The sequence below is a fragment of the Phodopus roborovskii genome, unplaced genomic scaffold (genome assembly GCF_943737965.1).
Source record: "Phodopus roborovskii unplaced genomic scaffold, PHOROB, whole genome shotgun sequence".
NCBI lineage: Eukaryota > Metazoa > Chordata > Mammalia > Rodentia > Cricetidae > Phodopus > Phodopus roborovskii.
Genome location: NW_026126517.1, coordinates 52,593,739 through 52,607,205, shown reverse-complemented (window position 1 = coordinate 52,607,205; position 13,467 = coordinate 52,593,739). Strand labels below are relative to the sequence as shown.

At 36.4% G+C, this 13,467-nt stretch overlaps 1 protein-coding gene across 16 annotated transcripts in view; it reads left to right on the top strand.

Annotated features, from left to right (window-relative positions):
• The window catches only part of Mlip (muscular LMNA interacting protein), a 231,115-nt gene that overhangs the window by 127,892 nt on the left and 89,756 nt on the right, over positions 1–13,467 (top strand). For 11 of the 16 annotated variants that reach the window (XM_051197991.1, XM_051197980.1, XM_051197982.1 and 8 more), the window contains one exon: positions 1,510–1,581. The exons of the other annotated variants lie outside the window; for them this stretch is intronic. In XM_051197991.1, coding sequence (XP_051053948.1) covers positions 1,510–1,581 — 72 coding nt within the window. The remainder of the gene's footprint in view (positions 1–1,509; positions 1,582–13,467) is intronic. 16 annotated transcript variants of the gene reach the window in all.

Here is a 13,467-nt window from a genome sequence, read left to right as displayed (position 1 = left end):
AATATTTTGTATTCAATGAAATATGTAAGTGTTGTCATCAGCAATAGGATGTTGTGAACTATCAGTCTGAGGGGAGCAACCAATAGCTGTGGCATTAGCCTGATGTTTGGGGCTTCCTATGGTGTCCCTTTGGCCAATGACTCAACTAGATGTAACTCTTTTCTGGCACTGGAGGTTTAACTTTATGGTAAAGATGTCTAGTTGGGGCAGTGTCTCATTATTTTCTTAATCCACTTAGATTTCTTTCTCATATAGACTTATTAGGAAGCTTCTCCAATAGGAGGTTGACATATGGCCCCTCAAATGGCCCCTAGTGCTAATTGCCCCTCCAATAGTCCCTCATTTACTGTTTCTTCCACCCCCTTTCCATTTAATTCCTTCACTCCAGTCTTTCACCTCTCTGTAGTTATATATTCTGTTTACCCTTAGATTTTATTTTTGACAACCCCAATTTTCATTGGTTAACATTTTCATTTGGTTTTCAAGGAACTAAGGCAGCTTGGAGTGCTATGTCATCTCCCTCATGGTTGTGAGCCACTGGGGAGGTTGCCTCAGGAAGGGAATTGGCTATATAATAGGTGTCTTGAATTTAGCTACTCAACTCAAGAACTAGAATAACACTAAACCGAGGCTTTTAATAATAGATTTTTATCTTATCCCAATTTCTACAGCTTCATTAACTTTCAACTCTTTCAAACAATTCACATAGCTCTGTTTGTCTTAAAACTCAGGATGTTTTTAATATCTTTTGCTAATGTTGCTGCAATAGAAAGCAGAAGTATTGATAGAGTGAAAAATGAGATTAGGACCAGGAGATTGGGCCTCATTTCAACTATGGTGTTAAATTTCTGGTATTATTTAGTCATTGGATAAGTTACTGTGTTAAAAACTGCTGTTAGCCAGGTGTGGAGATCTATCCAACATTTTCACCTCTTGGGATGGGGAAGCAGGAAGATCATGAATTTCAGGCCAGCTTGGACTACATGTGGAGGTCAAACCTACTTTAAGCCATGTAGAGAGACCTTGCCTAAAACATTTCAAATTAAGCCAACCTGAAACTGATGCAAAATTTTGTGTAGTATAATCTTTGTTTGTATGAATGTTGATGCGAATATGTATCAAGAGATCAGTTAAATTTGTTGACATATATGGCTACATAAAAATAGTAATATTTATCTGAGAATTCAACAGAACACCAAAGTCACTTAAAGAATTGTACTTCTCTTATACAGTTACTGAGAAATTTATATATAAATTTGTAGAAATGGATAGTTTAAGTTATAAAGCTAAGTAATATGTTTCAGATCTGTAGGCTAACCTATTATTGCATGTTTCTTAACAATATAACAAAATATCAATGTGATGGACTAATTTCTTTTCAAAAACAAGTTGTGGAGAATAACCCCTTTCTTCACCTGATAATGTGTCACTAACTTGATAGACTGCCTACAGTTATGTCATATTCTTTTCCCTTTTCATCTCCTCTTGCTTTCTGGTTACCCATTCTAGCAATACAAGACCAAGTCAAGCTACAAGGCTTTTGCAGCAATCCCTACAAACACATTGCTCTTGGAACAGAAGGTCAGTGTTGGCATTTAAACAGAGTGGTTTTCATGTTTCTAGTATCAATTTTGTTATGTGCATAAAATTTCTAATGGAAAAATGTGTTTTCCAGGTTTTTTGTTTTTTAGTTTTTGTTTTTTTTCCCCTAAAACCGAAAACGTCTCCTAGTTTAGGATACTGTGACAAAAGTGTCTTGGTTAGTATAATGGCAGACACTCTTTTCATCACTAGGATTTGAATATGATCTCAGAGGTGTCTTTTCTACTTTCAAGAAGACTTAGAGGTTTGGGTCAGGTTTCACTAGATTCACCTTCTTTGGAAATTTAAAATCTGTTGTGTTAAGCATTTCTTTTTCTGTTTGCATGAATCAAAGTTAAGGTGCCATGATGTTATGTGCCAACTGGCTACCTTAGTCACTGACTGGTCAAGATTTGATTAATATCAGCCTCCATTACCATTTATATGCATACTCAAATATAATACTGAGTGTTTGCTGTAATAATGCAGACTCTCCACCAGCTAAAACTCTTCACCCATTACTGTCAATTAACTACTGGTTGTATTCCGGATCCCCTTCAGAGGAGCAGGGAGATTGGAGACCACTCCTAATGACTAAATGAACAGCTTTCATATCGATCTGGGTAGTTTTGCTTTGCTTTTAAACATCACCAATTATAAAATGATAGGATAATATATATTTTAATAAGTTAATCACATATGTGCAAGTGAAATCACATGGATATCGCGGTTAAATAAGGATCAGGATAAACAAATAGGCCGAATAGATGTTTATTCAGGGAGAAATAACTTACAACCTAGACAGATAAACACCAGGAAATTCCATCCGATGCTCTCCTGTCCGAGTCACGCCAGCAAGAGAGCTTTTCCCTGCTCTCTCTCCGACCTCCTTCCACAGGTCACTTCCGCCCATGGCTCCACCCCCAATGGGCGTGGTCAGTGCCACAGAAGGACTATCTCACTACAATTCCCCTTTTAGTCTAAAGAAAAGATTTAGGCTTAATACAAAACTATATACAAAACAGTGAATAACAAGTGTGCTCTAAGAAAAGGAAAATCGAGAACAAAATGACCTACATATCTAGTCCTAGGGTGAAGGCATAATGGAGTTTACAATAGAGTTGTCCCAAGTTGGAAAACGTAAGTCTAGTACCTAATATATCTAACTAGGAAGAGAGAATAATAGTTGTGATAGTTTAATCTTCAACCTCATCAAGACCTGAGAAGGAAAATAACAATACTAGAGTAGACAGGAAGTGCGGAAGGACAACTTCCAAAAGGTGCAGCAAGGACAGAAACAGCAAGCCACCTGGACAGTCACCCTAGGTCTCACAGCAACGTTGGTACACCCAGTTTTGGCTAAGGCCAAGAGAACTTGACAGACCACAACAACAGCAGGGAGGTAGAATGGCTGTCTTACCCTGACTTGGCAAGGTCAAGCAGTCTTCTATATTTGTCTCCTGCAAACACATAGGACTGCATGTCCAAATCAGTGGTCAAGGTGGGGGCAATTCTTTGCCCAACAGGCCATTAGCTGAGGCGAGAATGAACTTCAGCAGGAGCAACAACAGTGTCCAACATATTTTCGGGAAAGTACACGGTGCTGTCAGGAGCAACAGTGTCTCATGTAATATTAAAACATTTAAATGCCATGTTCTGCATGTCTATGAAGTGATTGAAGAATAAGCATCTATATCTGACTAATCTCATAGGTACAGGAAACATGAGTGAAGATAATCTGTAATACTCAGGAACTTAGTTAAAAAACTGATTAAAACTTCCCTGAGTAAAGCAGGAACAAATACTTAAACAATATAACTATATACATATACATACATATAAATCCCTAAAATAGAGGTAGAGTAGAAATGTCAAGACAAGAGGTAGAACTATTAAGGGCAGCATGATAAATATCCCAAATTGTATCAATATACAAATGTCTTGAATACAAGAAAAGTATACATACATAGAATATGGTAAAAATAATGTGCATAAAACATCGTAAGTGGAAAGATTTCACACAATATAACAAAATATAAACTTATTTTTACATAGCTTACCACATGTAAGAATAAATAACAATGTAAGCTGTAAAATACTATCTCATTCTTACTCACAAGAAAATAGGCTAATCTACCTATATCCCATCTAAACCACCCATTTCTGCTGATGTGTGTATTTCTCTTACTGGGGAGCCAGCCAGCATTCTGCTTTCTCAGGACTCTCCATCTTGGCTCCTCCTTCCTTACTACTTCCTTTTTCCTCCTTGTCTCCTAGTCCCGCCTATCTTACTTTCCTATTGGCCAGCAGTGCTTTATTCATTAACCAGCACGAGAAACATATACAGAATGACATCTCCCATCACATGAGGGAGTCACATCAGAATCAAAATGAAATTGTTTACCAAGTGTGGGAAATTTTAGATGTCATGTATTATTTTATGGTGATTTTATTTAGGATATTTAGTAGTTTTTACATTAAACCCATTTTTAAAACCATGGCTAATGATAGTGTTTCAAGTAATGTTGCTATTATTTGTCAAGCTTAAATTGTTTGTCAGCCAGGTGGTATTTTGATATGCATGTTTATGAATCTGCATTCTTATTCTCTTAGCACGGCCCAGAAAATGAAGCCTTTGTATGATGTCTAAAAAGTAGAAACTCTGTGGTAAACATTTAGCAGCTTAAGGTCACCATTAAGTGGGTCTTTCAGCTTGTGTCTTTGTTAATAACTCAAACTATCCACATGTGATCTAAAGTTTGTGTTCTGTGTGTACAAATTTATTGATCCGCATGATCATCTACTGTAGATACATCTGAGTCTTGGTCTCTAGATCCCCAATTTTCTACTGTTTATAGCTTAACCAAAGTTAAAATAAGATTAGAGCATTGTAAGTTCATGGGAAGCAACTTTTCCTCAGTTGCCCCTGGAGCCATCATGGTGCACCATTTAGGGTGCAGTGTTTAGGGACATTGGGCCTCTGCTAGCTTCATATGGCCATCTCTGAAATATGATCACAAGCACCTGCCTTCAGAGGTATGGGAGATATTCTCCCTGGCATCTAGGCAAAGAGGACATGTAGCATGCTTTCTCCTCTGAGACATACTTACCTGGAGAGGGAGGGGTTGTATGTTACTATGTTAACTTTCTATGTAGAAAACTAATAGTTAATACTTCCTGGAACTCTATGAGATGTGACTCCAAGTCATGTTTCTTTTAGAACCTCTGTATTTCTAGGTTTCTTTCCTTTTAATGATCTGATTCATAGAGGTTATAATCTGTTGCGCATTAAAGATGAAACCTCATTAGTTTAACTTCTAGTTTTTAATCACAAACCTATTTCATGAAGGTGTGTGGGAATATTGATGCAATCTGTGCAGTTCATATGAGACATCTCTTGTGTTTTTATTTATTTATTTGTTGAAAAGATATTTATTTAAAAATTTTCATTTTATACATCCCTTCCCCTTCTCCTGCACCCCTACTTCCCCCTACCTCCCTTCCATGCCACCTCCATACACTTCTCAGAGGGGGTAAGGCATCCCTTGGGCAGTTAAAAAAATTTGACATATCAAGTTGAGGCAGGACAAAGCTTCTCCCCTTTGTATCAAGGCTGAGCAAGGCATCCTGCCATAGGAAATGAGCTCCAAGAAGCTAGTTCATGGACCTGGGATAAGTTCTGGTCCCACTGACAGGGACCATCCCGCCAACAGATCAAGACACATAACTGTCACCGATATTTAGAGGGCTTAGTTTGGTCCCATGCCATTTCCACAGCTGTCAATCCAGAGTCCATGAGCTCCCACTTGCTCCAGTCATCTGTCTCTGTGGATTTCCCAATCATAATCTTGATCTCCCTTGCTCATATGATCCCTCCTCCCTGTCTTCAACTGAACTCCATGAGCTCAGCTCAGTGCTTGGTTGTGGGTCACTGAATCTGTTTGAATCAATTACTGGATGTAGGTTCTATGATGACAATTAGGGTAGTCATTTTCTGATTATAGGGGAAGGCCAGTTCTGGCACCCTCTCCACTATTGCTAGGAGTCTTAGCTGAGGTCATTCATGTGGATTCCTGGTAATGTCCCTAACACCAGGTTTCTCTCTAACCCCATAATGGTTCCCTTGATCAAGATATCTCTTTTAAATATAAAATTATATAAGAAAATTAGTATTTTAACTTGTTGCAATAGGATGGATCTAAGCTACTGGTTCTCTAAAGACGAGTAGATTATTGTATAAATACTAATTTACTTATTGGGCCAAGGTGAATTGTCCTAGACCATAGACATTTGTGCTACTCAAAATCCATGAATTAGATGAGAATGACCTTTTATTTTCAGATCATTTATAATTCTACATCAAAAAATATGACACCAGTGACCTCTAGGATTTATTTATCCAATATTGCCAATTTTCTTTCCTTTAGTCAAAAGCATCTCCCATGAACAACAACAAAACATTGAGAGTACACACTTTATAGCACTCACTGGCCCCATCCTGCCTGATTTTTGTCTCCAAGAGATTTGATAGCTTTGAGATAAAAAGAACCTTGGCAAAAATGAGGAGAATAAGCAGCTTCCTGTGAGCCTTCCAGCAATGTTGCTACTTTCAGAGATGGAGCCAACCAAATCTTATACAAGCACAAAATAACTGCATCAATTGAGCAGGAGAAAAATGGAGCAGGGAAATTGGAATTTTATGTATTTCTAATTGAATTTTCTTATTGCACTTTTAAAATCAGACAATTACTTTTAAATAATGTAAAGATATTTATTTTCCTTTTCCTCCCTTCCTTTTCTATTTCTCTTCCTTCTTCTCCTTTGTGCCTTTTTTTTTTCTGCTTAGTGGAGACTTAACCTAGGGCCTCATGCCTGTTAGACAAAAAGTATACCATTAAGCAGTATCCACAGCACAACAAAAATTTTATGTAAAGTCATGTTCATCCCAACAACATTTAAAAATGATATTGTATTGCCTTTTTTGGTGTTGTAGTTTTTAAGAAATAAATCTGATAATTTCATTTTTGAACCCAACGATTCATGCAGTAAAACTCATCATGTCTCAAGTCAAAGGATTTACTTGTAAATTGAGTGACAATTAAGAACATAATGTTTAGAAACTCATTTATTTGGTTGGGGTGGGGTTCAAAAACTGCTTTCCTCCTTCTGTGTTAGAACACAGACTGCCTTGAGCATAAAAATCACAGAGCTATGAGTTCATGAGCTCAGCTGGCCTGTTTTGTTCAGAAGACACTGTTTGTTATGGTCCTTCCTGACCTCTGGCCTTACAGTATTTCCACACCCTCCTCCTGGTCCTCAGGAAGAGGATATTATTATAGCTGTCCCATTTTGGCTAAGCATTCTGCAGACATTTATTATCTTTGACCAGCTGTAAGTTATTGTGGAAAATTCTGTTCACTGCACAGCAAACCTTCTATAATGAGGTCTGAGAGTGGCACTAATCTGTGGTTATAGACATACATATGTAGAGGACAATTTGGCATTATGTATATTAAGTAGAATAATAGTAGTAGGTTTACCCACAGGGCCATGATCTCTTAAACCACGAGTTCTTGGCCAAATTTATAGCAATGCATCTGTTTCCTCCCATGGAGTGGGCATTAAATCCAATCAGAAAGTAATTGACAACTCTCATAACAGTCATGTCACTATTGCTCCCTTGGGAATATCTTGCCATACTGGTAGTTACATTATTATAGCTCACAGAGTCCATAGCTGGGTAAAATTGTTGATGTTCTGCCTCTTTAGTGGTCTATACAGTGTTGTCTAGTATTTTGAAAGCTATCTAGTAGGGAGGACACTTCCTTTTTACTATCAACTTGATTTCATTTTGTATTCCAACTACAGTTTTCCCTTCCACTCCTCCTGTCCCCCTTTTCCTCCCCTATATCCCATCCCACAACCCACTCCTCCTTCATGGGAAAAGATAGGGGATGAGCAGCAGGTTCCTACCTTCAAGCTCTGGAGGGTGGTCAAGAGCAATTGCAATAGCCTGCATTGCTTTGGTGGTCTCTGGCCCTCCTCTGACTTATAACTCAAGGGAAGGTAACCCACACCTGGAACCTTTTTGTTTGGCAATCTATAACTTCTGGAATGAACATTATTCTCTGTACAGGGTGATTTCAGTTAAAACGTACATATGAAATTTACAGAATGGGATGTTTTTAATCATGGAAGTTTGTCACATTTTCTTTCCTGTCACATAGAATGCAACTCGAAGGCTTATCTGGGAGAATCATTACAACATTTGTTTGGGAGCTACACTGTATGGGTTGTCTTAACAATAGAACTCACATATATAATTCAAGTCTTACATGCTTCAGCAGTTAATCCTCTCTCAAGAGAAATTATATGCACAGTATATTTTTATACCTGGCATATTGTATAATTAGAAAATAAATTTATTTTTAGAAAATAATGTTGTTTTTAAAAACAAGATTTTCAGCAAATTTGTACTAATCTATCTTTTGAAATGAGATATTAAGCTATCAGTAAATTATGGGATTAGTTTTAGCTCTATTACCTCAGAATGAAACCTATTTTTTCTTAATTTTTGAAAGGATATATTTTGTTGGTAGGCAACATAAGGTTTCTTAACTTGTCTACATCAAAACTTAAACCTTACTCCATTTCTAGCATTTTTCCTGTAAGCATTTGTGAAAGAAAAGTTTTTTAGCTCATTTATCATTATTTAATGGGAAGAGATAAATGTGAGGCATCATGTTTTAATGAAGTAACTGGCATATTTGGTTTAAACATAAGCCAATAATCATTTTCCCTAAACGAACATGGGATCACAAGGTATATGCCATCCTCTATAGATTTGGTTAAGAATGAGGTTCCTAGACAAGTGACTTCATTATAATTACCTTTACTCACAACATATGCTGTCATCTATTTCAGAAAGTGTTTGAGATACTTCCATTTTTTAAAATCACTCAAGTCTGACAGCAATAAGGATAACTTTAAAGTAAAATTGTTGCATTATTCCAATTAATACATCATAATTTTTACTATGAAATTGCTCTAAGGGAATAAAAAGGAAGACATATAAATGAAAAAGGAAGTAAATTTATATGTAGTTTATTGTGTTATAAAAGAATGATATTTTTTCTACAGAAAGATACTTTCTTTTTCCTTGAAGGTAGCTCATATTGTCTATCCCTGACCTTTTGAACATCCATAAGGATATCATATTTATCTAGTGTTAGATACCATTTTCCCACTAAATACCATTACTACCTTCCATTTTAAAGATACATTTAATTCATGAAAAGTATGTGTCTTTGTTGGATTCCAGAGCAGTTCAATTTTAATAAATGAAGTAAAAGCATAGAAATAGTTGTTCAAGTATAAAGTTAAAAGAAGGGTACAAGATGGCATTTCTGAAGATCATGATGAAAGCATGGTATGAAACTAGAAAGGAAGAGATTTGTTTCATCCCATTGCCAAATCAATTTACCGTACCTTGTCTGTTTATATTTTCAAGTATGAGATGCTAACTGTAACCTGATCAAATATGATTCTTTAGTGAATGTCTTTTTAAGAGTTCTATGGTTCAAAAAATAATCTTGTTTTGAGTTTTAATAACATTTCTTTTATGAATGTGGGTGCCTTTGTTTTTGGGGCATAGATGTTCAGAATTGAGACTTCATCGTGATGGATTTCTCCTGTGACAAATGGGAAATGATCTTCTTCATTCCTTTTGATTGATTTTAGTTTGAAGTCTAATTTGTTAAGATATTAGGATAGCTACATTTGCTTGTTTCTTGGGTCCACTTGATTGGAAAATCTTTTCCCAACCCTTAACTCTGAGGTCTTTGAAGGTGAGATGTGTTTCTTGTATGCAGCAGAAGGATGGATCTCTGTCTTTGTATCCATTCTGTTAGCCTGTGTCTTCTTATAGATGGGTTAAGACCATTAATGTTGAGGGATATTAATGACCATTGATTATTAATTCTTGTTTGTTTGTTTTGGATTTCCTCCCATTTTTCTTTTGGCTGTTGGTGAAGTGGTATTATCTATTGCCTATTTTTTTGTGGGTGTAGTTAACTTTCTTGAGTTGGAGTTTTCCTTCCAGATCTTTCTGTAGGGCTGGATTAGTTGATATGTATTGTTTAAATCTAGTTTTGTCATGGAATACCTTGGTTTCTCCATCTATAGATATTGAAAGCTTTCCTGGGTATAGTAGTCTGGACTGGCATCTGTGGTCTCTTAGTGTTGGTAGAATATCTATCCAGGACTTTCTGGCCTTCAGAGTTTCCATGGAGAAGTCAGATGTAATTCTGATAGTTTTGCCTTTATATGTTACGTGGCTTTTTTCATTTCTGCTCTTAATATTCTTTCTTTACTGTATGTTTGCTGTTTTGATTATTATGTGGCAAGGGAACATTTTTTTTTGTGGTCCACTCTGTAAGCTTCTTGTACTTTGATTGGCATGTCTTTCTTTAGGTTGGGAAAGTTTTCTATGATTTTGTTGAATATATTTCCTGTACCTTTGAGTTGGGCTTCTTTACCTTCTTCTATACCTATTATTGTTAGGTTTTTGTCCCATATTTCCTGGATATTTTGTGTCAGGGATTTGTTGGAATTAAGATTTTCTTTGGACAATGAATCTATTTCTTCTAGTTTATCTTCAATGCCTGAGATACTCTCCTCCATCTCTTATATTCTGTTGCTTATTCTTGCACCTGCAATACCTGATTGTTTGCCCAGTTTCTATTTCCAACATTCCCTCAGACTGTGCTTTTTAAATTGTCTCAATTTCCACTTTCAAACCTTGCACTGTTTGAATTATTTCTTGCAATTTTTGGTTTGTTTTTTCTTCCATTTCTTTAAAGGATTTTCTAATTTCCTTTTTTATGGTTTGTATCATCTCCATGAAGTTGTTTTTAGGGTCAATCTCTTCTGCTTCATCTGTGTTGGTATGTTCAAGTCTTGCTGGTGTGGAGTCCCTAGACTCTGGTGGTGTCATATTGATCTTTAAATCAATGAAAAGATGTCTAGGATTCAAATTTGTACTAACTGGTTATACCCAACTGGTTGTCAGCCATGCACACATTTTCTTTAGAGCACTTATGAATTCTAGTTATTTATCTGTTGTTTTCATTATTTAAAAAAACGATATTGTAATTACATTATGTATCCCTTTCTCTTTCTTCTCTCTAATCATGCCCATGTACTCCCTCTTTCTCATCCAAATTCATGGTCTCTTTCTAAAATATTGTTGACGCACACATGAGAATGCACACGCACGTACACATGTGCACACGACACACACACACACTCACACACACTGCTCAGTTCAAACAATATTACTTTTATGTACAAGCTTTTAGGAATTATCATTTGGTTTACCTGTAGTTCTTTGCCTGATGTCGAGGCCTCATGAGCTTTCATGTTTGCATGCCTATCAGTATCATTCTTTTTCAGATCCTGTTTAAGTAGCCATGTTGGTGAAATGTCACAGGTGTAGCTTCTCTGACATTTGTAGAAGGCATAGTCGCACAAATTACTCTGGCTTTTACAATCATCTGCCCCTCTCTTCTGCAAAGATCCCTGAGTTTTAGTTGTAGGAGTTGTGTTATAGGTGTATCAGTCAGGACTGGTTTCCACAGCTCTGGGTTTTAATTTGTTGTGGTTTTCTGTAATGCTTTGTTTATGGCAAAGGGAATTGACCCTGATGAGGGGCAAGAATTACACTTATCTCTGTTTGTAAGGATACACATTTAGAATGTATAATTATTCTGGTTTCGTAAAGTGGCATCAAGTCATAGGTTCTCCCCCAAGATCCATGAGTTTTCTAACCATTGGTAGTTGGCTAGATTTCTAGTGCCAGGCATTATTTTCCTCCTATTGAGTTGGTGTTAATTCAAATTAGAGAGCTGTTTGTTACTACCAAGGTATGCCTGCCACTACTGTACTTTTAAGGTTATCATGCCATACTGGACCTTGTTTTGGTTCATAGGTGCCAATGTTGGTTAGGATTGTTGATTGCTACCCTTTTTTGGAAGCTTGCAAGGGGCCTTCTGGTATGAAGAAAACTAATCCCCAGGAAGGAGATTTTCAGGTCAGATCCAGCTCATGTTCTCTGATCACTGTGCCCAAAGTGCATGGTATGTTAGGCAGTAAAGAATTACCTTCTGTCTATGGGGACAAACAAGAGGAACAGCAATGGCTTATAATGTTTCGGGAGCCCCTTGGACAACCCTGACCAAAAATTAAAAGAGGGATTCTTATGTCTGGTGGTAAGTTTTTTGTTAGATAGTCTATGGCTATTGGGGGAGCATTGTCAAACCAGATGGTAAAATTTCATTTAAACTATATTTATATTTATACACCAACTTATGTGTATTATCAACATTTTAGCTAGATTATTAATAGTATGATTCTTTATAATTTTTTAGATGCCCTTACTGTTACTTTATCCTCCTCCTTCCTTCTTTATTTCTCCCTTTTTATTAACAAGAGTCATTTTGTTTTTCCTATTTCTCCCTTTAGATCACTTATACCCAGCTAGTTTCCTCTTCTAATTGGTCTTAATAAAAACCCAGGGCCAGATATAGGGGAAAATGCTGAAAGATCAGAGAAAAATAGTAGCCAGCCACTAGAGTTCTTACCTGTACAAAATCCTCAGATTAAAAAAAGAGGGCTGAGCTCTTGTCTCCTCTTAACTTATATTCCTCTCTCCACTCAGCCATATCACTTACTGTCTGTCTGTATAGATCTCTAGACCTCTATGACTAACTAGTGGCCAGCTCTGCCCTCTGATCTTCATGCACGTTTTATTTGTTAGAGTACAAACAAGATATCACCACAATGTTGTTTTTTCCCTTCCACACACATGAAATGGTCTCTTGTTATTTTCCTGGTTTTTGCAGTTACTTCAGATTGTATCTTCACATCTGAAGATGTGGAAGATAATAGAAAGCAAGTGACACATGTAATTCTGGGCTTGGATTGTCTCACTCCCTATGATCCTTTCTTGTTTTATTCATTTACCTGAAAATTCCATGTATTTTTTTTTTTTAGCCTAATTGTATTCCATTGTATAAACATACCCCATTTTCATTACCCATTCATCAGTTGAAAGACATTTAGGTTATTTCCATTTCCTAGTTATTGAGAACAGAGCTATCATGAACATTGGTGAGGAAGTACTTATGTAGTAGGAATTTGAGTCCTTTTGGCATATGCCAATGAGTGCTATAGTTTGGTAATATGTTAGACTCATTTTTTAACTTTTAAGGATTCCTGACATTGATTTCCAGCATGGCAGGGCCAGTTTGCATTCCTCCCAAAAGGGAATGCAGACACTCTTTTCCATATATCCTCTTTAGCATCTGAAGTTGGTTGTTTTGTTCATCTTTGCTGTAGAGTAGGACAACAATCTCAAAATTGTTTTGATATGAAATTCCCTAATTGCTAGGTATGATGAACATCTTTTGAGATATATTCTAGCCACTTTTGATTTTCTTTATTTTCTTGAGTTCTTTTCCTATTCTGTTTATTAATAATCTGTCAGGTATAAAACTGGCAAAGATTCTCTCCCATTCTATGGACTTCCTCTTCACTTGATTGACTGATTTTTTTCCTCTGGACTATTTGTTGAAGACAGTTTTTTTTCCAGTGTATATGTTTTAGCATCTTTGTTAAATATTAAATTCCTGAAGTTATATGTATTCATGTTTGAGCCTTCAATTTTGTTCTATTAGTCTCTATATATTTTTGTGCCAGTGCCATATTTTTTTTATTACCTAATATTCCTAATATCTTTATCTTGATATCTGGAATGGAAGAATGGAATGATCCCTCCAGCATTGTTCTTTTTGCTCAAGATTGCATTGCCTATCTGAAGTCATTTTG